Raw genomic sequence first — 25721 nt, forward strand, 5'->3', positions numbered from 1 at the left:
GACAACACCGAGGCTGTTCTGGCGTCGCGATTCCGTCGGTTTTCAAGGACGCGTCTTCTGCGGCTTGTTTTTAATTTCCGGGGGTGAACCGGTCAGTGTTGCGCGGTGAAGTAGAAAAGGCTTTTATTTTGGCTGTTTACGACACACTCTGATGTCTCCCAGACACCATGATGTAATCCCTTCGGAAAAATAGATGTCTCGCAGACGTAACCCCCCCCCCGTCTCACCATGTTTCAGAAAAAAGTCGCGAAATAGGAATAAACACGAGACTCGAGCGGGGGGGGGGAGATTTTCAAAATGCCACCCGAGCTGAATGGCAAAGAAAATGGAAATCGCAGAAAAAAGCAGGCAAACGTAATGAATCCGGCAGCTGTGATTATTTTCTTGTTAGCCTGGACCTTCTCAACGGCTGACGCCTGCAGACAAGCTCGCCTGTTCCAGCGATTGTTCCCCGAACTTCAAAAGGAGTTTGCGCAGCATCTGCCGGATCCCATTCCGCGGGATCGGACCCGACGGATCCTTGACATTTCGGATCCGAGAAACGGGATCATAAGAGGCGCGAAGGGAAGGGCGGTTTTGTGCGAGCCGCCATCCAGCGTGTTGCTTTCAACGCTAGAATCGCCAATGGCGCTGAATCCACCACTTGGATTTCCAAGGTGCGCGGTTTGTCCAACCGCCACGCGGCAAATACTGTCCAATCTGTGCCGTCCCGACCGACCGGCTGACCTGTTGGCGCTAAAAGATGGCGGGCCTCGGACCTGTCAAAGACCTTCATTCATAATGCAGTGCTGACATGCAAATTTTATGTTTCATCGATAACTTAGCGACAGCCTTTTTAAATATTTATGGTCAGATGTGTTCATGCGCAGGAAATTAGCCTGGACGTTAGCTTGGAGGTGCATGCGCGTGTCGCCGTCACAGTGAATTCCAAAGGATGTGTTGTCGTGGCAACGTAGGATGACTCACCCCGAAAGACCCATCGCGCAAAGTTTGAATTTTTTTAGCTATTTTTTAATATCTAGCTTTTATGTTTGTCGTGATTGACCGACTGACCACCAGACGCACTGCTAGTAAAAGTTAGCAACTGGAGGGGTTGCTACATTTCATGCTACAAGCTACATCCTCTGAACTGGAACCACGGGTACATTTCGACCACTGCCGGTTCCAGCGATGGAACCGCAAAAAAGCAAAAGAGAGTATAATTCAGGTCATAATCTTCTTGTCGTGGCAACTGGACTTGTATTTCTTCGCTTTCAGCTTCTTCGCTTCTAAACACCTATATAAGTGCCAGGGTTGCGGGCTGGTCTGGTTTACGGTGGCTTCTTTGGTAGACGGAAGAGTTGATCTGCAGAAGCTAGGCGTACGGAGGTTGTTATGCTAACGATAGCGTCGTTCGTCGGGGGACAAATGAGCGACTTTTGTGGGATTACCTGGATCGGAAAGGGAAATCCGGTTGACTGAGGCTCAGGTGGGCGAGTTACGAGGGGCTGCTTCTGGTGGTGGATCTTTCCCGGTTGTTTGGAGGTGCGGAAGGTGCTGGTCGTTTGGACAAAGATGGCGTCTTTGACTCCGACAAGAGAGCAAATGAACTTTGGCCTCGTGCTCATGTCAACGTTACCTTCCTCCTCCGACATACGTACAGTCGACGCTCTGCTATTTACGCTCTGCAGCTTCTGCTTTTGTACTTTCCCTTTATGTGCCTTGAAGTACTCCTACTTAAAGCTGTAATAGCACTTTTACATTTACTAATAAAAAATTGTAGTGCTTTCGCACTGCATGGTAATGAGACAGGTTGCATAAAATGTCACCGCATCATTTCATTTTAACTGCGGAGCTCCGAATCGCACGGCTGCGTCTTTCGGAGGCACTGAAACCGTTGGGAATCGTCGGTAACGGCTTCTGATTTACACCCAAAAGTCCTGAGTCTCTAATTTGTAAGGGAAAAGCGAGCGTGTCCGCTGCGACCGTCTCGTGAGCCAGAGCAGGTGCTAAGCGGCAAAACGCCGAGCTTTCCGGTCCCGTTGGCCTCGATTTGTTGTTCCCCGGCTCGCACGGGCTCGGCCGGCGGCGAGTAATTCGCCGGTGAGAAAGGGAGACGGATCAAATTGGCTCGAGCGAGGGATACATGTGGCGCAAATCCTCGGTTTGCCATCGCGGCCCCTCCGTTATTCCCCGCGAATAATGCGCCGCCAGCTACGCCGCCCCGCTCGGCGGCGGCGGAGGCCGAGCCGTCCGGCCTGGCGCGGCGTCGACGCCCGACAATACCTCCCTCCCCGCCTCCATCCCCGTCCTGCGGGGAGGAGCTCGGCGCTCCAAGATGGCAATCAAGTCTTGATTTGCCAACACATTTCCAATGATTAAAATGTAATTAGCACAAGCGAGCGCCTCCTCCCCGGCTAATTTCCACACACGCTGTGACAGGCAGGCGGTCGGCAGCACCCGGGCCCCAGCAGCAGATGGAGGAGGATGCAGCAGGAGGGGAGAAAACCATTTTGCCATGTGACTGTTTGCATCAGAAAACCATCAGGACGCGCAGCTATATCTGGAAGGCGCCGTTAGGAGGAGCGAACGAGGAGCCCTCGACGGCGACGCGTCGAATTGGCAGACCGCGGCGGCGGCGGTTAGCGTCGCTCGCGCCGCCTCCCGCCCGCGTTAACCCCTTCGGCCCTCCTGCAGGACAAACCTGGCTCGGGCTGATAAGCAGACGCCGTCCTCCGCGCCTTCATGAAACCGGTGTCAGGACTAATTAATTCAAAGGTCACGGTTGGCGAGCGCCATAACCTGAGGCTAATGTCACTCACGGGGGCAACAACACGCGTCCGACGCGGATCCGGAATGAAGTAAACATTCAACCAGAAACTCCGGAGACGGCGTTATAAATTGAAATAAGCTCTTTAAACACGCCTTGTTTGCGCAGGGTGTTAGCGTTAATGCACATCACTCTCGTCCTGATTAGCCGCACATCTGCTAGCGATTCTTGGCGCTCGCGTCGGAAAAGGTAACATGGCACACATGCCTCCCACGCAGCCCTCGTGTGATGCGGTTCGCTTTTTCGGTTTAGACGCTTTTTTTTTATTTTGTTTTTTTTCCCCGCGGCGAGCCCCGGCGCTGCCGACGATAGCGCGGCCGCGTCGTTTAGCAGTCGGCCCGTGGCTTCCTCGCCCCCTTCCATCTGAGCGGCATTACTCTCAGCTGGAGAGGATTTAGGACAAGAATAATTTACTCCTTCTCCCAGACCAATATAAACAAAAGGCTCGATGCTTGGACGGCACGCAGGGAAATTTGTAAGAGTACTCAGCCAAAAGAGGGGCCCGGATGAGAGCAGAGGGGCAATCAGAAGTGGTCCGGATACAAGCCAACATCAACAGCTCTTAGAGCCGACGTTAATGTTTGACATTCCTGTGTTACTTAAACTAAACACGAGGGTCTCGCTGTACAGTATCATTCTTGCCCTGTGTAAATAGCGGCGGGCCTGGCTAGAGTATCGCTTTTCTTTGTCAGCCCCCCCCACCCCCAGGACTAATGGTTTCCTTATTGTACACGACCGTTAGCTTAAACGAACCCCCCCTTCCTGCCCCCGTCCGTCAGAGGACTCCGCTCGTCTCAATGGCACCATTGTTGTTGTGTTTTCCTTCTCTTCGGGAGAAAGTATCCCTATTCACGTCGGCGCTCCGCAAGCTTTTCTTGCGCCGTCGATACGGTTTTTAATGTCAGACAATGTTTTCACGGAGAGGATGAATACATATTAATATACAACGCTCCAAAAAATAGATCTGAATGAATGGAATATTCTTGTGAAATACTTTGTTGAATGCGCTGACAAGAAAATCACAACAAAATGATGGATGGAAATCAGATGGACTGGACTCCAAATGAAAGTGTAAAAAAAAACAACAGGCCTTTTAATGTCCTTAAAAGAAGCTCAGATGAATCCGTGTTGTTTCCTTGATTGACTTGGAGTTACATTGTGTTGTTTAAGTGTTCCCTTTATTATTTTGATTATTATAATTATATAGGATACAGAGGTTAGGGTTAGATGGACATGGTTGATTCACAATATCTAAATGTTTTTTTTTTTTTGTTTATTTATTTTATTCATTTCTATTTATTTTTGTCACTCCATTTACAGGACTGTCACAGAAAATTTGAATATTGTGATAAAGTTATTAAAAAAACAAACATTACTTTTTCATGATATTCTAATATTTTGAGATAGGATTTTTAAGTTTTCTTAAGATGCAAGCCATAATCAGCAATATTAAAATAATAAAAGGCTCGCCATGTTTTAGATGATTTGAAATTAATCCAGAATGTATGACATTTTTGTTTTTGCATTACAGAAGATAAAGAACTTTATCACAATATTCTAATTTTCCGAGACACTCCCGTATATTATTGTTTAGTTATAGTTGTGTATTTTTCACCCTCACATTACCTTGATGCACATATTCATCCCTGATGCTGTTGTTGTTTTCTCCTGCCTACTATTTATTTTTGGATGTCTTGCTATCTTCTGCCTTTTCAATTTATATTTATATTCATTTATATATATATATATATATTTTTTTTTTTTCAAGTGACATTATAACTTTTATACTGAAGTGACAAAGGAATATTTCCTTTGGGGATCAATAATTTTTTTATTTATTATTATTTTATTCTTATCTTATTCTTAATGTGCCCATGTGCCCCCCAATTGCTGTTTGGGGACAAATAGCTTTTTTCTGATTCCAATTCTGATATCATTATTTTCTTTATTTATTATCCGGGGTCTGAACAATGTTTTATTTTGAAAAAAAGGCCAAATTCTCCCCTTTCCATCCGTCTACGACTCACTCTTGATGCATATCTCCATCATCCATTAACACCAATATTAAACCCTATTTTATCTATTTTATATGTACATACATATATATATCCCGCCTTTTTCTTTCAAAATTCTGCTAAGGCTTATATTTTTATGTAATGCTAGGTGTTTTGTGCGGATTTGCAGTTTACTTGTCGCCATAAAACCAACTCCAACCTCACTTTGCAAAGAAACTTTCCAAAGATGTTTGTTTTCCCTCATTTTGCAAGCTTGTAAAGATAAACTTTATTGATCCCATAGGTGAAATTCTTTTGTCACAGCAGCATAACAGTTATAGTTTCAATAAATATAAATAGAGAGACAGTGAGAAGATAGCAAAAGACATGCACAAATAAATAGACAGCAGAGAGAACAACAACAGCAAGAATGGGTAACAGAACAGGGGTGAAAATAGACAACCAGAACAACAACAACAAGGACAGGAACGGGACCAGAGTGACATTAGAAATGATAAATATAAACAAAAATAAGCAGGATGTGAATGGGCTGAGACCAAGAAGGATAAAATAGACAACAGAGTTGAGGCACGGCAATTGTGATTGTGCGTTTAATATTAGCGTAAATGGATGGCGCGACCGAGACAGGCAATGCAGCGGAGTCTGCAAGGATCTTTTTGGCTGTTTTTAATATTGAACTGTCATTGCAGCAGGTTAGAGGTCCAAAGGGTCGGTCAATTATCTCGGAGTACTTGCTCTTTCTGTGCGGGTCGGTACCAAAACAACCCACCGACCGGCACCTGGGGTCGGAGATCGCTGATTTAGAGCCCCTGACTTGTATGCTTCAGGCAGATACCCCATCCTACCCCACCCGTTCTCTCCTCCCACCTCGCAGGATTGACGTTCAGTGCTTTTGACATCTCATTTAGCCCGGTTTGCTCAAAAGGCACCTCGTCCGTAATCTGTACCGTAACCGGAACGCCGGAAAATCGGAAACCTCACTTCGCCCTATTACCCGACGCTCTCCGGCTCTCCGTCCGACTCCAAACACGAGAAATAGGAAAATAATGATAATAATAATAGCGATCTGGATTTGCCGGGGGGGCGGCAGGGGAAGGGTTCTCCTCAGGTTGCTTTATGCATGAGGCTGCATTAGTTCACTCTGATCACTTATCAGTGACTGACAGCTCCGTCTTGTTTGTTATGCCTGAGACGTGTTTCATCTTTCCCCGGTTATCATTATTTGTTACTTTTTTGTTCCCCGTCGTCGTCGGCGCTCGAGAGCGAGAGAGAGAGAGAGAAAGCGAGCGTCGGAGTCTTCGCCGTAAGGACGATCAAATTGCCTGCCCTCGCCTGTCAGGCCTGATCTCCGGATTTTTTTTTTTTTTTACTTTGCTCATTATAACGGTATTTCCATTTTATTAAGTTTTCCCTTTTTTCTCCACCCTTTGTTGCTCCGGGAAATTTGCATACCTCCGTTCCCGGGGGGCGAAGAAAAGTAATGACAGCAATTTCTTTTCTTTTCTCTCCCCCCGACTAGCCGTGTGAGTGGCTTCGTTTAGCGGCACCTGCGAGAAGCGACAGGCGGCGGGATGAGAAGTGAAGGAGAGCAGTTGATTAAATCATCATCAAGTCGCAGCACAGAAAGTCAATTCTGCTCGCCGTCTACAATGATATCCTTTTATCTTAAAGTAATGAGCTATGGCACTTTTGCATTGGGTAATACGATGAGTTCCATTAGCATGTTCCATTTGCTTCGCAAGCGAGGGCGAGTCATTCCAGCCGGTTTCCATCTGGGCAATCAAAGCTGCACCGGCAGGGAGGAGGGAGGAGAGAAGGAGTGTTTGGATACAAAAAAAAAAAAAAAAAACAGAAAAGAGGGTGAAGATGCGGAAAAAGAAATAAATAAAAAGTCACGTCTGTCATTCGCGCCCCTGGTACGCCGGTGCACGGGCGGGGAGGCCGCTAATGAGAGCGGCGCCGTCGTCACATTCTGAGACAACCGAATGCAAGGAGGCAGTCAAAGCGGCTAATAATGATCATGGTGGCATCCAGTGTGTGTGTGTGTGTGTGTGTGTGTGTGTGTGTGTGTGAGAGACCCGTTCATCCGACACACCCATCTTTTCGCAAGCTAACATCACAACCCCTGGTGAAAATCTGATGCATCTGTCGCTGTGCTCCTTGCGTTAAATCATCCGACGTGAAATCCTGTCGGTACAAAACCCACTAAAAGTATCAGGTATAAAAGAGGCCGTTAAGAAAAATGGCCCGGTTAATGTTTTCATGTGTATTTATTACCTCATTGACATTCAAGCAGCGTTTCAATGGCGTCATGGTCACGGCCGAGCTAACGGCGGCACGTGATACCGTTGAAGCCGGACGGAAAGCTTCTGAGAGAACGCTTCTCAGAAATGAGCGGCTCGTATTCTGTCAGAGGAGCTCCCTTCCTCCAGACGGACCTTCTAGCTTTGCATTCCCACAAGGATACCAAGGTTGGGACACACTCCATAAACAAAGCAACGAATGAGAAGACGAGTTAGACCCCATGGACAACAAGGAGGACAAAATGTAGATGTTCCTGGACGAGGTGTAGCAGGCCGGAAGAGCTTTGGCCGTCTTCGTTGCTCCATTTCTTGCCGCTTCTGTCCATTTTGTTGCGATGAAACACCTAACCGGTGACCAGGATGGCTCCACCAATCACAGACCACACATAAAATCCGACGGGATCGTCAAAAAACCCCAGCTTGGAGAAGGAGCTGATATGGTTCTGGGAACCGAGGTGCACGGGTCCTGCTTTGAGTGCACCAAAATACTGAAAAGGTTCTGCAAGAAGCTCACAAAGACGACATGCTGTGGACATCGATGTTTCGGTCAGTTAGCAGCAGAGACGCTATGCTAGCGTCAGCTGCCGCTGGTGGGACAAACCAAAGAGTAGATCAGGCGTGTCCAAAGTCCGGCCCGCGGGCCAAACGCAGTCCGTGTTCAAATTTACGCCGGCTCGCAGCCTCTGTCATAAAATCGAAGATATATGGCCGCCAGGACTGTTTACCACGGAAACTACAACAAGCTAACTGGGAACAAAAGTGGTGAAAAATTGAAGCATCTGGAAGCTGCTTTACGACACAGCAAGGCTTTTTTTTACAAGCGGCCGCGAATCAAATGAAAATGCCACAAAAGCAAGCCAGGACGTAGCAACGCTGATCGCCAAGCGCTGCCAACCTTTCACCGAGGATGAATTTATAAAAGACTGCGTGATGAAAAGGGCGGAGAAAATTTGTCCTGAGAAGAAGCAAGAGTTTGCTAATGTTTCTCTCGGTTGTTTTTTTTCGTTAGCGACAAAAGCACGGACGGGTAAAAGATTGTCAGGCTGAATGGTCGTCCTGGTCACATTTAGCCTGGTCACTTCCGACACGGAAGAGGACGACTTTAACTGTTTTATTGCGCAGGAGGAAGATGGAGCTCAATAGTCCGGAAAATTCGGTACACCAGTTCTGAACCTGCTAATCTAAACAATGAAACCCTGGGATCAGATACCACCTCTACCACCAACAAGTAATTTGAAATTTAAGGAAACTGCGCGGTAGCGTAGACAAGTGTGGCCTATATATGTACCGTATTTTCCGCACTATAAGGCGCATTGGATTATAAGGCGCACCTTGAATGAATGGCCTGTTTTAAAACTGTTTTCATATATAGTGCACACCATATTATAAGGAGCATAGAATAGAAACTACTGTAGTGGCTGGGGTTGCGTTATGCGTCCAGCAGATGAAGCCGCGCTGAAGGGAATGTCAACAAAACAGTCAGATAAGCCAGTCAGACTCCATTGATAGAATACAATCTAACATTCTGACAACTCCGCTCACTCCCAAAACAAGTTAGTGCGTTCACAACACGGTACTGGACGTACTCTTGCGGTATTTGTGCAGCCTTCGTCGAAAACAATGTTTTTCCAACTCCATTTGTCACAGTTCAAAGCGTTTCATAAAACGAAAGCACTAAAAAGGGCCGCCTCTAAATTCATTGATGTTCATGTCGCTAGCTAGCGCCGTTGCCTTCGTTCTAACAGTGACTGTAGAGACGCTTCTACTTGCTGCTCTCTGTTCAACAAGCCACTGTTCCAGGTTGCCTCCAACTGTAACCATCTCGCTTTGTTTCCTCGGAAACTCTGTTTAGTCTTCTTTACTTGGCGTAGGTCGTCTTGTTGCTCCCTCCACTTCTGCACCATTGATTCATCAATGTTGAATTCTCTCGCTGGTTCTCTATTCCCATTTACCTTGAATTTGAACTCCGTGTTGTGAGCGTGTCTCTTGAAAGGTGCCATTTTGGGGTCTTTCTACAAACACAAGTGGTGGGACTTGCATTCCCCTTTACCGTTTTTACCGCTGCTACTTCGGCGACAACCCCTGACCATGGCAGCCATGATTAACTGATATTGATCCATATATAAGATGTATTGGATTATAAGGCGCACTGTCTGTTTTTGAGAAAAATTTGGGGGTTTGAGGTTTTTAGGTGCGCCTTATAGTGCAGAAAATACGGTACTTGTATATTTTAGTTAGCTGGTGCGGCTTATATTCAGGTGCGCTCAATAGTCTGGAAAATACGGTACGGATTATCATGCTATATCTGCGTGCCGGTTTACCCTTCGGTATGGACGTGCACAAACGCACAGTAGCGCTCAGCTTTGTTTGTTTATCGTTTCCCACGTTTACGTGTAATTGTATCGGCCTTTCATTCCCTTATTTACCTCCGCTGACGTCGTCTCGGGGGCGGCTGAGGCACCGTATTAAAAATCGGGTGCTGGAATGTCGCGGGAAGGCGAGTTAGAGGGAAATGAAGAAGTGTTTGCCCGGTGCGTTTATTGCCTCTGCATAATTTATGAGTCGCTGGAGCTGACCATGATGGCAGTGTGCCGCAGGCCGCCCCGGGGGCCGTGTGGGACAGGGCTGTAAATTGGATGCTATGCTCCTGCTGAGCTCACATCCCACCCCCTCGCCCCCCAAAACCATTTTTTTTTTTTTTTTTTTTTTTTACGGCGCAGCCACAGAAACACACCAGTCGCACTCGCAGGCAAGTACCTTTGAGCTCGGCGGGGCTTCGGATCAGCGAAAAAACAAGAGGCCGAAGCAAAGGGGAGGGATGGAGCGAAGTGGGAGGGGGGCGACGGCGGGCTTTCGGCTGTCCGTCATCCCGGGTTTCTTCTTCAACCCCTCCTCTTTTTTTTAATCGACACCCGCCAAGCCTTCCCCGCGCCCGTCTTTCCCGCCGCACACATATATACGGCGCCCGTATTCCCCCCCAGTGCCTTCTTCATTACCGACTTCAGTGCTTCTCCGCACCTCAGCCATATGCACGCCGTCGAGGCCGCCAGTCACCCAGCGTGACACTAATTAGTTGATAAAGAATTAAGCGGACCTTGAAATTGAAATTGGAAAGAAAAAAATGAAATCTAACCACCGAACCCCCATCCCTTCCAACCCCCCGCCCCCTTCACTTCCTACCTACCTTCCTTCCTTCGTACCGTCGTTGCAAAGTTCCCTTCCTCTTCTCGTAATTTCCCCGCCGCCCGGCCTCAAGCGGGAATAATTATTATATTATTATAATTCCGCCGGCGCTCAGAGGTTTCACTCTCGGTGTTAACAAGGGCACGGATGCTGTGCGCGTGTTAAAAATAAAAGTGATCGGGCGATTAGTGCGGTAAGTTCGCCTATTTAGGAGCTGATAAGATATGACATTTGAAAAGGTAAATTGGGACCGTGTGCGAAAGGAGGGAAATTGATGTTATTACCCTTTTAACACCTTTTCTTTTTCTCTTTCAGTGTGACACCGAGAGCGACCAAGACGACAAGGTAAGCCTGCCTTCTCAAGGTCCTTTGCTGATCCTCCTCCCAAAGTATCCCGTGTCCGAGGCGCTGCTTCCAGGGAAAACGCAAAACTTCCCCCCCAGAAAAGTTATCAAAATACGGCATTTTGAAAAAAGGGTACGTGAACTAAGGTCGCGGGCCTTTGCCGTGCACAGGTGGGTCCACTCCAACAACAATGGCCGACCCCAGAGTACGGCTGGTGTAGGTTGGTTGGACGGTAACAACAATGGGCGACTCCGGAACTGAAGAAGCCTAGCGTTTCAGAGGTTTACTGTCTTCAAGAGGAAAAAAAAATGAATTCCAGTTGCCAAGACAAGATTTGACAAGAAACCCTCATAGACAGGTGGACTCCAGAGTACTCCCGGGTACTTGGACTGTGAAAACTGCGTTTCATTGTCAGTCTGCACAAATACTCGACTGCTTGCTAGTTTCGATATTTTCACTCGCTGTAGTACCTACGCTTGTTATTGCCGCCGCTACTCCAGAGTACTTGGACTGACAAGACTCCCGTTCTTGTAGTTTCCTTTCCCTCCAAGCATCTTCGGTTTGTACAAATACTCAACGGCTCGCCATTGTTGCCATCTACACTCGCGGTATCAGCCATGTTTGGCCATATGACTGCGCACAGACAGGAAGTGTCTCTACTCATGCAGGGATGGGTTGACCATTACAACAATGGCCAACTCTGTAGAGCACTGCTCGTGGTCTTTGCTCAGCTAAACAGGAAGGATTTCTACGAATGTGCGGATGGGTCGACTTATTAATAATGGTGGACTCTGAAGTACTGCCAAGTACTCGGACTGTCACGACTCCCTGTCTACATTCTCTTGGCCTTTACCTGCCATGTTGTACCCATGTTTGTTATTGAGCCCAAAGAGGCGGTGATTCAACCACAACAAATATGGCCACCTCAAGAACCTCTTGTGCTCCGCACTCTGTTGAACAGGGAGGGTCTGGACAAATATGTGGGTGAGTGTCCTCGCAACAATGGCTAACTACAGAGTACTAGAATACTGGCATGACTGACATTCTGCATCCTCTTGGAGTTCACCTGTCTTGTAGTTGAGGGTGACTCCAAGCAGTAACTCCACCAGATCACTCGCCGTTGGTGATGTTTATACTTGCTGTAGTACCCTTTGGGTCACCCAAAACAACAATAGCTGAGTGAGCTCCAGAGTACTGCTCTTGCGCCACCCTACGTCAAACAGGAAGGGTCTTGACGAAGGCGTAGATGGGTCCACCTAACGACAGAGGCTGACTCCATAGTACTCGAGTACTTCGACGGGCATACCTCCCAGTCTACATCCTCTTCAATTCACCCGTCTTGTAGTTTTCCGTCACCCCAAGCTGTAACTCCACCTCGCGCCCGGTCTGTACAAACGCTCGCCATTTTTGATGTTTCCTCTGCTTCGGTTTGTTTTTGCACCAAGACATGAAGTGTGCCCGTAGTTCATCACGAAATGACAGCCCCAATTACCGGCCTGGCATGTGAACTGCAGCGTCTCTGGTGTTTCCTGAGGTCTGCTTGTGTCTGAAAACGTTGTAGCCTTAATAGGGCAGGAGTGAGATTTAAATACGAAGGTTCTTCGATCTAACGTTATTACAATTACACATCCTGCTAATGACTACTAGAAAGCCGTAATTAGCTGCACATTAATTATATTTGGGTTAATGATGTGCACGTTTTTAAATCAAACAGTTCAGGGTTTTTAGGCGTCGCTGTGACTGCCGGGGCTTCCTTTTGCTCCGAGCTCTGACCGGAAAATTGTCACAGCGGGGAGCAAGTCGATTATTGGACTTTGAGATACCCGGCCAAGGCTGGACTTTGAGTTCCTTTATTTATTTTTCTTTTCCAACGAGTTTGGCACCGACTGCAGTTCACACACACACACACACACGCGCGCACACACACTGCAGATAACTGAGGGACAATGGATAAGCAACAAATAGAGTGCTCATTGAAATGCATTAAATGTAGGGCAGTTAAACGGCTAATAAATGAATAATAAAGCGGTAATGGATGCAGTGGGTCCGGGAGAAGGTAGTGTCTGGCGCTCCCTGTTCGGCAGGCGTGTCATCTCGCAAGGTCGCCGGTGTTGCCGTGGCCGACGGCGCTCACTGATACTCCTGACAGGAGATTTCATTTGGTGATATTATCATTTGAACCCTGAAGAACTCCGATCCACATTCTCGTTTTGAGCTCTTTGCACGCAAAAGCAAATAACGGTAAAAATGAATCGACGCATGTGCCGCGGCTAAAGGAAGACGCATTTGTGCCTCCCGGGTGTTATGATGGTCCTCGGAGAACCGCATCCACCCCAATGTGGTCAAACCCAGGTTTTTAAAGTGCTTTGGGTTTTTAGTCTAAGCCGTAACATTTCCGACTAGTCCTTTTTTAGCCCGCAACCTTCCTTTTCATTGGCCGAGGCTGTGTAGGAGTTCGCGTGTACTCACCGTAAAAATACCGCAGGAGGCGAAACAGGGGTTTTTGAGGATTCGACGAGTCTTGGCTTTGGAGAGTTTATCTATTTTTGCAAAGATGTCTGGATAAGTGTAACTTGACTTCAACCTGATGGCGGTTTTCCAGAGATGTTTCTAAGTGAGTCAATGCAGAAAAGTTTGTTTTTTTTTCGTCTGTATATATATTATAATGATACACAAGGTTTCCCCCGGTGGCCGTCGGAGCAAGTGCAGGTTCACCTGCAAGGCGAGGTTTTTAATTCTCATCATGCCGCAGAAATATTCAGCGCCGCTAACGGCTCAAGTGAAAATCCCCCTCCTTGCATCCCGTATTCGCCGGTTGCTCGCGGACCCGGCGCCGGGAGACGTACGATCTCCGAGCTCCACATTCAGATCCGCTCGGTGATTTAGCGCTGCCTTTTGCTTGTGTTGTTTAGACTGTGGAGCAAATTGAGTCATTACTCAGCCTTGTCGATTTAAATTGCCACTGTCTCCGTGGCGATGCCTTTTTTGTTTCCGAAGCGCGCCGCGAGCCGTAATCCCTCCAGTGACTGGATTAATTCACCCCAGCTCGCGTTACGCTTCTGATGAACGGCCCCGACTACACCTCGCCGCCATTGATTAATTGTGTGTTCAAGTAGCAAGGGAGTGAATTAGGGCGGCAACGGTGGCGCGCTGGTAAGCGCCTCCACCACACAGCATGAAGGTCCCTGGTTCGATTCCAACAACACATTCTGCGCGTCCAGGTCCCTCCCACAGTCCAGAAACATCTAAATTGTGCAAGAGGGAGTGAATGGTCACATGTCTATCTATAATGTGAATGAAAGTGAAGGGCCCTATGTCTCAGTATGATGAGTGAATGAAAGGGTCAAGACTGGTATATCTTAATATGATGAGTGATTGAAAGACTTGTATGTCTCAGTATGATGAGTCGACTTGTATGATGAGTCAAGACTTGTATGCCTCTATATGATGAGTCAAGACTTGTATGTCTCAGTGTGATGAGTCAAGACTTGTATATCTCAGTATGATGAGTCGAGACTTGTATGTCTTAGTATGATGACTCGAGACTTGTATGTCTCTATATGATGAGTCAAGACTTGTATGACTCAGTATGATAAGTCAAGACTTGTATGCCTCTATATGATGAGTTAAGACTTGGTTGTGTCATTATAATGAGTCAAGACTTGTATGCCTCTATATGATGAGTCAAGACTTATATGTCTTAATATGATGAGTGATTGGAAGGGTGAAGACTTGTATGTTTCAGTATGATGAGTCGCGACTTGTATGTCTCAGTATGATGAGTCAAGACTTGTATGCCTCTATATGATGAGTCAAGACTTGTATGTCTCAGTATGATGAGTCAAGACTTGCATGTCTGAGTATGATGAGTCAAGACTTGTATGCCTTTATATAATGAGTCAAGACTTGTATGTCTCAATATGATGACGCTGAAGAGTTCTATGTCTCAATATGATGAGTGACTGAGAGGGTGAAGACTTGTATGTCTCACAAGAACACATAATTGAGAGAGTGAATAGTTGTCTGTCTCCATAATTGTCCCTCTGATTGACGAGTCCAGGCCTCTCGCCCAGTAACCTCCGGGAAAGCCTCCAGTCCCCGCCTCAACCTTGACTCGAGGACAAACGGTATGAGGAGTGAATGAGTGAATGAATGTGAGTGAACTAGTAAATAGCGGAGAGGGGCTGACTCGTACGTTCCTCCTCCGTGGGAGGGTATAATCGGCGCCCCCTCCTCCTCCTCGGGCCACATCACCTATGGCACTATCTATCCCTGCCAGGCGTCACGCCTTCCGGCGCCGTTGCCATTTGCATTCTCCGGATCATGCGGCCTACTTTGACATGGAGGGGTGGGACGGGGACGGGGGCTGCAGAGCAGGACGCTTGGACAGCGCAGTCCCTTTTAACGGGTGGAATGTATTTAGATGAGGACAAACGTGGCTTATTTAGTTTCCTTTCAAAAGCAGGAAATGGAAAAAGTGCTCCCGGGAGAAATCATGTTCTGCCTGGCGTAGAAGGCCTTCGCCGTGTCGGCGAGAGCTGCCAGGCTCTGATAAGAGACAGCTATTCGTATCTCGGCTTACGCGCATGTGTGTGCGCGCAGAGCCGCTCATGTGTGTCTGCATGAAAACAGCCGGGGCATTTGCTCATTACAAAGTGACCTGTAAGACGGGTCCTTCTCCGGCGTGGCGTGGCGTGTCAACGGCGTGCTGGGAAACGGCCGGGCGGCCGGTCGCTCCGCTCGCCTGTCACACCGCGCTGATAATATTAGCTCTCTTTGCGTTATCATTAGCACGCCGGCCTACTTTTGTCTGAGGAAGAGACGGTAGCCGGGGAATGTTTCTTGTCTGAATAAATGAGCACAAGGGAGCGCCGATCTTCTTCTTCTTCTTTTTTTTTTCTTTACTCTGCACGCCGCTATCGTTTCCTGCCCGGCGCCCGCCTCAGCGGTGTTTTGGACGGTGTGCTTCCCGTCTAATGACTTCATACCACCGCCGTGCCTCCGCTGCCCGGCGAGTCGCGGCTCATTCAGGACTCGGATAATGAGAAGCCCGAGGTGAACGCTCGTGCTTTCGGTGCCAGGTTTGGAGAAAATATGACGGCGGCGTGTCTTTATTCGCGTCTCTGCAAAGGAGCGACAGAAAAAGTTGTCATTTGTTTCCGCGGCGCCATTGAGGTTCATCCATGGCTTTGGATGCGTCGCTAGATGCGACGGTAAAACAATACTCCGAAACACAACCTCTTTATTGAAATGATTGTGTTTGGGCGTTTGAAAAGAAAAACGGCCTCCGTTCTGAGTAAGAACAGCAAAACAGCACATTTCTGCAGCTTGTTCATTCACTCATTCATTATCTACAGGGCTTATCCTACCCTCGGGGTAACCTATCCTTGCTGTCGTTGGGCGAGAGGCAGCTGCCCTCATACCGACATGCAACCATTCACTCTCTCGCTCCCACATCCGAGCATACAAGTCTTCACCCTCTCCTAATAGGACCGCGGGAGCCGGGGAACCGATCTAGTCGGGAACCCTATTGTCGTGAGGTGGAAGCGCTAACCGCTGCGTCCGCCATTTCTGCAGCGGTAACTGCAAACATCTGCACAGCCTCTGCAAGGGCCGTGGACTCAATTAGCCGCCTCTGCTAAAACCGCACACGTGCCGTAATACGTATTTCTTGGATGTAAATGCCTCTTTCCTTGTCAAGCGCATCTCCCTTGAAACATTCACTCAGCGGCCATCTCTCAGCCCGCAGGCCGACGGCAGCAATATTTCGACACCTTGTCTCGGCGTTCTTTGTGACGCCGCCAAGAGCACTCAGGGCGCCCGCTCTGTCTGGACTTGCTAATGCTTAAGTGATTCTTGCTGGTAAGTGGCACCTTGAAACTGCCAGTCAAATATTTTCAGCGCGAACGTCGTCCGGCGCTCGAGTGGCTTTCTTCTCCGGCTCGGCTTTTGCGACATCACCGTTCGGTTCGGCCTTTCCAGTCCCCCGCAGTCGTGCCTCTCCGGGGTTTTCTTTTGCCTTCCCTTCTCCGTTTAAGGAGACGCGCCCCTCGCTAGGTGCTACTCGCCCGCGGCCGCTAGCCGTAGAGCGCCATTTTGAAAACATTTTACGAATTTATGATCAGTCGCCGCGCTCCGCCGCCATTTTGGGGGCGAGGGGGCTCTAAGTAGGGAGTCGCCGAAACAACCTGTTTGTCCTTGACATAAAATAAGGATCTGAACCGGTAATATATTTGCTGTTTCTCCCGCCTTTTATTGTTCCGCCGCGTTCGCCCTCGGGCAATTACAGCCCGGAGAGAGTTGTGTTTCTCAATCACGCGGCGGCACTGTACATAAAACCATTTTATATCCCCGCCGTCGCCGCCGCCCCCTCAAGCCCGCCTCCTTTCCGCCGCAGTGGGAAGGAAGAGTAATAAAAAGGAGAGAGCAACTTGTCAGCGTTAAAAGATTATGTGTTTTGCCCCCTCCAAAGGAGGAGAGTAGTGTTTACAGGCTTGAGTGGGTGCTCGCCAGGCTGAGGCTGAGGCTGATTGCACTAGAGTACCCTGTCAGCCGGTGATTTGTCATGTACTTTATCATCCTTGTCACTCCGCCGAGCGTTGTCATAGGTAACGTTCTTGCCCGCGAACCCCCCCGCCACCCCTTCTGTGCTTTGTACCCAGTCAGTGTAGGAAATTTGTATTTACTTTGGGGGAGTGTAATTTGTTCCTCATGGATAATATGACCCTTAGCGGAGCCGGATCACGGGTTAGTTGAAGTGATATTTTCCGGTAATGGTAGTCGTACATCATGGCTGTCAGGGCGGGTTAGGAGGCGAGCACATTACAGCTCCATTTTAGCACTGCAGGCATCTGGGATTATTTTCCATAACCAAGTATGACATGACCGCTCTGCGGAGTGCATTAAATTTTTACTAGCGTCATCCCCCCCGCCTCGTCCCCCCGCGCCGCAACTTCTGTGGCTTTTCCCCCGGCCCGGGTCTCCGAGCTGCCAAAGTGATGGATACCCCCGGAGTCCCAGTAGCCCTGGCCAAGGTTAGCGGGTGTCACGGACCTACACGACTCCCCTCCATCCAATAACTGGCAAATCCCAGCTCCCGCCGCACTCCAGCCTCGTGTCTCCGATGCAGACACAAAAGAGAGGACGCCGCGTTTGCGGGAAGGTGATGGCACCCGGAGGTAGCTCTTTCTTGTCTCCGAAAAGGCGGACATTTGCGTGACGCCGCCTTGCCCTTTCTCCTCGCCGAAAGCCTCCGGATTCTCTCCCGGTTTTTCTTCTGTTTTTTTTTTTTTTTTTGAGTCCCCTCTCCTTGGCAGCAAGGTCGGCGGCGTAAATGCCATCTCTTGCCATTGACAAATGGGCGCCCCCACCCTTCCCGCCCTCCCCCGTTTGATAATCAGCGGGGTCTCGGAGGTGGGCGAGCAGGCGGAGCTCATTAGGGCGCCGCAGATGAGAAATTAATGTGGAGAATCCAGGTCTGGCACCGAGCCGCTGATGGGCCTTTGGACAGGGGGGTGGGGGAGGGAATGGAGAGTCGCTGCCTGATGGATGACCAGGTCAGCAGGCAGCAGCACTCCCCAGACACACACACACACACACACACACACACCTCCAAGCCTCCCGTATAGTGCGGTACCTCCGCTCAGCAGTGCCGTAATGGCTCTGCAGAACTCGACTCAGCGACGGAGAAGGTCAGCGAAGAAAACGCCCCCCTCCTCCCCCGCCTCCTCCTCTTCCAAGCCCCGAACGATGCACTGGTAATTAAACGGACGTGGCCTAATCCACAGGGATTTCCACGTCGCGCCTCCTCGGAAATGAGGCAGTAACACAAGGTGAGAACCTTTTTTCTGTTGACCCGTTCCACTTTGGATCGAACCTCCCTTTTATTTCCGTATTTACTTTGGATTTCCCCATGTTTTCCCCGCGAGTGATGTCAGTTAGAGAGTACAAGTATGGACCCTTTGGAGTCGAGAGTCTCCGACAAGTCTTGCTCGCAGTCGTGAGTTGGCGGCTGTCGTGGGCGTGGCCTCGAGTCTCGGATGTTTGCTTCGCTGGACGGGATTTGGGTTCGAGTATCGTCCGCACCCCTTATAGTCACTCTGACCTATTTACAGAATCTCGCTCCAGAGCTTGTGCCACTTTATTGTCCCAGCAGGCAAAGGCCCATCCCGTCGCCGCCCGTAACCTTAGGCTACATGTGGGTTCCCAAAAGAAGAAGAAGAAGAAGAAAGCGGCTCTTCTTCAAGACCATCTTTTGACAGCGCTGGGGTGGGGGGACTGTAAAAGGCCATCGTTCACGAAACCCTTCAAGGCCCGTTAGGGGAGAGATAAGGCGTTTCCAGGAATCAATAATCCAATATGGCCGCCAAGGGGTCGATCCCTGTCCTCTTGAAAAATGGATCCCGGTTGAAAACGAATCAATCGAGGAATACGGGAGATGTTTTTGATCGGGTGGAAGTCAATAACGTGGCCGGATGGATGCGAGCGGTTCCAGAAACCGAAGGCATCCGAGCGGGTTTTTTTTTTTTTTTTTTTCCCAGCAAAGCCGGCTAACTGAGTAAGTCTGGCTTAAGCGTCGAGTCCACGGGGAGTTTACATGGTAGCTCTTTATCTTCGCCGGAGTTTGGTCGGCGGATCGGAGGCTCAGCCCGGCCGAACCTCCCCGGCGCCCGTTGGAAACAAAAACAAGAAAAGATCTCACAACAAAGCTTTTCAAAGGCTTTCATTACCGAATTAAAATCCAAATCGTCTATTTTCCTTCTCGCTATTCCATGAGAGGGCCAATCGGAACAAGATGTGCGGGAACTATAAAGAGTATTTATGTAACTAAATACTCATTGATGGGTTGTATGGAAGTAATTAAAGCCTGGCTTGGAATATCGAGGTCTGACGTCTTTGTTTATATCAAACGGTTCAGATATTAATATATATTGATCTGATGCAGGGCTGACACGGCGGCGCAGCGGTTGGAAGCTATAAGGTCCGTGGTTGGATTCCAACGGGGAGCCTTTCCGTTCCCCGTGTTCTCCCCTCGTCTGAATGGGGTTCCTCCGTCAGGGGCGGCAAACGCACGGCCCGCGGGCCGACATCGGCCCGCCACTGGGTCCATCCCGGCCCGTGGAATACATCTACAATTTGAAAAAATGCATAAAAATCACGAACTACTTCTTCTAAAAATGCAGTTCCTATATTGTCTACCAGTCGGCGCACTATTTTAGCCAGCGTTAGCATCACGGCACAACACTATGTGACTCAGAACTCGCAGCCGACGGCAGCGACGCAGCTCCCGGCTTTTTGCTTCTTGTCAGCAAGATGTCAGAAAAGAGAAAAGTGGACCTGGACTGTAGGGTTTTCTGAGAAAACGCTTCTCATTTGTTGGTTGAGGTTAATAAGAAACCTGTATGCTCGGTGTGGATGCGACAAGTTTCGCCGCCACTATGAGACTCAAATACAAGAAAATGCACAGAGAACTGAGAAAACAGAACTGAGGCGTAGTGTTGTTGCACTTTTTAGAACTGACCTGTTCTCCTTTACATGACGAAAAAGGAAAATTTAGATTTGGTGTTCCTTCTAGGTAATTAGGCAACGCTTTCACCGGTCCGGCCCCCGTCTGACACTCAGTCCAAAAACGTGTTGGAGGTTCAGCAGAGACCCTACATTTTTCTCGTAACTCTGGCACAACAATTTCCTTCGGGATAAATAAAGTCGTTCTTATTCTTCTTACATCGTCCAGACGTGTGAATGAGGGAGTGAATGGTTGCCGTTTACGTGGCTCAGTGATGGGAGGAACCGGCCTCTTGTCCAATGACGGCCGGGGTCGGTTCCAGCCCCGTCGCTCTGACCGCAGGATAAAGTCTAGATAATATATGAAAGAGTATAATGCTAAAATTTTTCACCGATCTTCCCTCGGGCCGCCCCCTGCATGGATCCCCTCAGCCAATCACGGGCCTCCGTCTAACCCTCTCCTCTCACACCAACCGACTTACCGTCCATAAATCTTCTTCCAGGCCTCCTACTTCCGCGTCCTCCGGTCCAGAGCCGCGCCGTATGATCATATTTTGTCCATAAATTAAATAAAACGTGAGCGAACGGACGTATGCGACGGTTACAGAAGCCGCAGCCTTGCCATTTCAACCCTCCTCACACACTCCGGCATGTTCCAGGAAGTAGACGCAGTCGGTAATCATTGTTTTCTTTTGCGCGGCCACTTGGGCAGACGTTCATTCGGACCGGGGGGGGGAAAGAATGTACCGTGCGAGCTTTTAACCCGGGAGCGCATTTCTGTGGCTTTTTTCTCCTTTCTTAAAAATTGCCTTCCGACGCTTCTCGATAGCTTGTTTGAAAAGGAAGGATTGGGGAAGGCTTCGGGCTTACCTTGAGATGCGGTATTATACAAGCTGAATGTCTTGCTCTTGTCTCTGGAGTGCTCAACCTCCAAACATTCATTTATGGCCAACAATAAAATGTAATAATGCACATGTTTGAATAAGACAAGGTTGCCAAGTCCTTGAAATTGAATGGGGGTTGGAGGAGGGGGCGGAGGGAGGGTTGCCGCGGTGAATCGTGTTTCAAAGGCAGTGATTCAATTCCCGGTGCAAAGTGAGAACACGGGGAATGAAAAATTATTCAATCAGTACCAACAATAGCAAATAAATATGCTGTTTGTAAGAGATGTTCGGAAAGGAAAAACGTCACCCGAGTCTTTCCCGACCCCGCAAAAGAAAAACGTTTCGGGCGAATTGCGTTGGCGTGTTAGACCCTTAAAGCGCTCAACCGCGTACAAAGAGGAAATGCGGTTGAGTAAATATTAAGTCCAGAAACCAGTCGACACATAATCAGCCATCTTGCCGCTTTGTCGATAACCCTTCGAAGGCCTAGCGTGCCGTTCCCGGCGTAGCCGTCTGCGCGGCGCGCCGTTAGCCCCGCTCCTATTTCTGAAGAAACGCCGCTAACGTTGTCGCGGCGGGGCCGGCTAATCCGCCGGAATGAATCGACGTGCATTTCCGACACGTGAACTTACCCCGGCGCCATCCATCACTCACCGGAGGGCTCCCGGGTTCGGACGATGCGCCGGGAGCCGTCCGGGTCGTGTAAGGCTCGCGGGCCGATCAATAGCGAGAAGCGCCCCGGCTCCTCAGGTGGCCGCCCTCATCTCTATTTATGAGGCGGCGTTGCCAGTTACTGGTCTTTAATAATGTATGGCGTAAGACCTCGGGTTCAAACCTTTGTCTCCAGAAGCGGGCCACTTATGAAAAAAGATCGGTTGTTGTTATTCAGGGAGCCCTTCGCCTCGCCTATCTCCGGACTCCCAGGCGCTCATTCTTCACCGCCGACTGTCTCTCCGTCTGCCCTCGCTCTCCCCGCCGAGAGAGCGAGTCCTCCGACAAGCCAAGGTTAAACTTCCTCGCCGCGCTCGGCGGGTGTCAGTCAAGGCCCGGCTCACCTGCGCATAACCGTAGCAACCGAGCATACGAGTCCGGCGCAAGCCCTTCGGCTCCTCGTCGCCCTTTTGTCGATTTCTGCAAGCTACTTCTTTTGGAACTTGCCGGCTCTCGGGTCCCGTGTTTCCTCCCCGGCCCTGCAAAACAACATCGCCCACAGAAAACGGCTTCATCCCTGCAGCCAAGGACTCCTCCGCCGCCTCCTCCTCCTCCTCCTCCTCTTCGAAAACAGAGTTTGTTTTTGAGTCGTGGACAAATGCGCTCCAGGTGGAGACGCCCACTTCGTCCAGAAGAAAAAAAAAAAAGTTTACTGTAAATGCGTGACATTAATCCACTAAACACAACCCCAAAAAAACAAAACAAATAAATCATGGGGAAAAAAAAAACAAAAAACAAAAACGTCACGCTCACCGGATTTTACAAAACGTCGCTTTTTGCCCTCCGGGTTCACTCCTGCGAGCACTTTTTTTTTTTTTTTTGAACATTTATTAGAACAGGTTCCTTAACAGAGTCACACACTTTCTTACAAAACCTCATAACAAGATACACATTATACAATATTCTTTATAGGTCACTTATTTCCTCACTAGCGAGCGAAAAATAAAATAAAAATAAAAATTAAAAAATAAAAAAAAATAAAAAAAAACGCAAAAACAAACAAACAAAAAAAAAAAACACAAAAACAAACAAAAAAAAAAAACATCTAAATCAGTCAAATAGAGATAATATCTTCAACTCTCCAAATATTTTTTAACGGGTACCCATTTGTCAAGATATAGGTCTGTCTGAAGTCGTAAGTTTGCGGTTATGCGTTCCATGCAGTTTCCATCCAGTAAACTGTGACTTACCTGCTTTTAATCAACAACAGAAGCACCAAGGGGCAAAGTTCACCCAATGTTTTGTTTTTTCGTTCAACATCGGAAGACCTTCTTCTTTGACTTGTGTCAGGTGCTCAGGCATGTAGTTTGGTCATTATGCAATCTTGTCGTCTGGTCATTAGGTGGTCAGACGGTCAGGTAGCCTCCAGACACAAAAATGGTGAGGCGTCCATGTGGCCTGGTGTGGTTTGGGGTTCATCTCACCCTCAATCCTTCTGTTAAGACGTACCGACTTGTGGCATGTAATGTTTCTCGGTTTGAGAAATGTACCGTGTGTACAAGAACGATCCGTGGGACGTTAGAACGGGTGTAGGCTTTAATGGCAGAGCATATTCCAGAGTGAGAATAAGAAAAAGAAGCCCCAATATCGGTTGGAGGATACCGCTTATATAGTATACGTATCGTCAACATTAAAGGATCAACACTAAGGCATCAACATTAAGGCAACAATATACCTTATGACATCAACATTAAAGCAACAATATATTCCTACGGAATATTTCATCCCCCTTCTTTTAAAGGAAGCACTAAGTCTCTGTGGTAAAGCTTACGGCGGAGCAAAATAGAGTAGAGTAAAAGTGGCCTGTATGCAACATTAAACAATTATCCAAATAGACTGAAAATGAAGGGTAAACATAGACAAAGGCTGGAGACCTAAAATGACTCTAGGTTTGACCTCACGGCCAGAACGAGTATGGTAGCTAGTAGTTGGTGGTGACTTCCAAGTTACAGTCAGTCCCTTCAGGTGCATGCTGAACTTCAAAGTGGTCACCAGTGGGAACGGTTTCTTTAGAATCCATCAGGTGGCGACGATTTCTCCTGCACTGAACTCCGTCTGGTGTTTGGATGTTGTATGATCTGGCACCGTCTGCTGTACTCGCAACAACAGTTGAAGAATACGTATTCTTCCGCTTGTCGCCCGCCCTGATCACTCGGCGAGAATAAACAACGGGGAGAATGCGGGAAAAAATAATAAAGATAACGTGGAAACGGACTCACTATGCAGTAACGGACGGATGTTGTTTTATCCCGTTGCAGAAATGGCGGTTCTAATCAGGTAACAGCTGTGGAGGATGGTATCCCGGATCTCTCGACACACTCACAAATGAGGCAAATAGAGAACTAGCCTGTAGGAGTGACAGCGCCGTCCCAGCATGCATGGCGGCAGCCACAAACAATCCTAATGACATCAGGGGCTCTGAGGAGGGGCCCCAAACCCCCCCCTTCCCCTAGTCTACCCCGTCTTTCCCTTCCAAGCACCATTGCCACCACACTGCTTGTTAGAGGCAGTGTAATTAGGTGGCTGAGCTTGTTGCAAGTAGCCCAGGTCGCAGAGGCATGTCCAACCCTTGTCCTGATTGCTCCTCGGGGAATTATTGACAAAACACAAGGTGCATTGCATGTTGGGCTCTAATTATGTGTACAAGACATAGACGGCCCCGGGGAAATTAAATGAAATTCCCCAGCTTGATGGGCCCTTCACACTCATGGGATCCATTCTGTTTCTTATTAAGCCCAACCATTGTCTGGGTTTATGAGGTGGCTGTTTGGCGCTAGGCACCATCTAAATGCTTTTAAGTGTCTCTGTCTGCGCCGCGGCAATTCATCAATGGCTCGTGATGGAAAATTGTAAGTCGATTGGGATCTACGCCGCAATAAAACGGCAAATGTATGTAACTAATGCTCACCGCCGTTGTAAATATAGGGCGCCGAACGGGGCGAGCGCAGGTCCCACCGGCGCGCCGTCCGGGCAGATCCAAAGACCTCGGCTCTAATACCCCGCCGGCCCAGACGCCGGACAGGAATTGATAGTCTCCTGGTTGTGTAAATGAAGTGATAAGAGGTCTCACCCAGATTACACAAGGCCTAAGTGGTGCTGGGGAGGCTTATGGAGATGAATGAATTCATGAGGCTGTCTGACAGATTCTTAAGAAGCAATGTAATAAGGGATAAATCAAACAGCTTCCATTTTGCCTCGGAATGGTTTCAAATTAAAGTCGGGGGAGACGGCAGACCTCCCGGGAGAGGGTGAACTTCACAGAACTGTGACTGACCCTTATGTATATTCCTGTATCATTAGAACATCCTCATGGCTAACGCGTAAGCAATAAATACCTCGTTCTCTTTGACCGCTAGGCGTGACACGCGCTACCTTTTAATGTACACACTCGTCCTTCACGCCGCCGCTAATAATTAGCATGAGTAGCTCTGGTTTACGGCTGAGCTCTGACAACCGCATCTCACATGGCGGAGTTGGTTGATGTTAACAGGAACAAAGAATACAACGTCGGGGACATGTCCGGGCTACTCGTAGCATTTCCCAGGCGTCGTTATGTATCGCCGGGCCCGAGCGCACCGCGCACAATTAGGTCACATCTTCCTTTACAATCCTCGGTGGACCTCCGCTGCCTGCCTGTGGCTCCCATTGATTGCTTTCATAAAGGTTTCTCCAAAAAAAAAAAAAAAAAACAAAAAAAAAAAAAAAAACATATGAAACTGAATTAATACATGAAAATGTCAGGTCGCCTCATTGATATGACCCGTAACACAACAACGTCAATTAGGCATTGGCAGAGCCGGTGCTATATCAGCCCGTTCCATCCCGTCCCGCATGCCCCGTGGCTATGTAGACAGCCGGCGCGCTAGCGCGATGAACACACACACACTGGAAGTGTTAGCGAGACTTGTATTCAAGCGATAATTGGCAGGAGATGCAGATGCACTGGCTGGCGTTCTCTGAGGCCACG

At 48.6% G+C, this 25721-nt stretch overlaps 1 protein-coding gene across 3 annotated transcripts in view; it reads left to right on the forward strand.

Annotated features, from left to right (window-relative positions):
* Positions 1-25721, forward strand: part of auts2a (activator of transcription and developmental regulator AUTS2 a) — a 435895-nt gene that overhangs the window by 309596 nt on the left and 100578 nt on the right. For all 3 annotated transcript variants that reach the window (XM_086160359.1, XM_086160358.1, XM_086160360.1), the window contains one exon: positions 10626-10655. In XM_086160359.1, the coding sequence (XP_086016485.1) occupies positions 10626-10655 (30 nt within the window). The remainder of the gene's footprint in view (positions 1-10625; positions 10656-25721) is intronic.

The sequence above is a fragment of the Fistularia commersonii genome, chromosome 15 (assembly GCF_037954325.1).
Source record: "Fistularia commersonii isolate RoL2024-O1a breed Wild chromosome 15, RoL_Fcom_v1.0, whole genome shotgun sequence".
In the NCBI taxonomy this organism is placed as follows: Eukaryota; Metazoa; Chordata; class Actinopteri; order Syngnathiformes; family Fistulariidae; genus Fistularia; species Fistularia commersonii.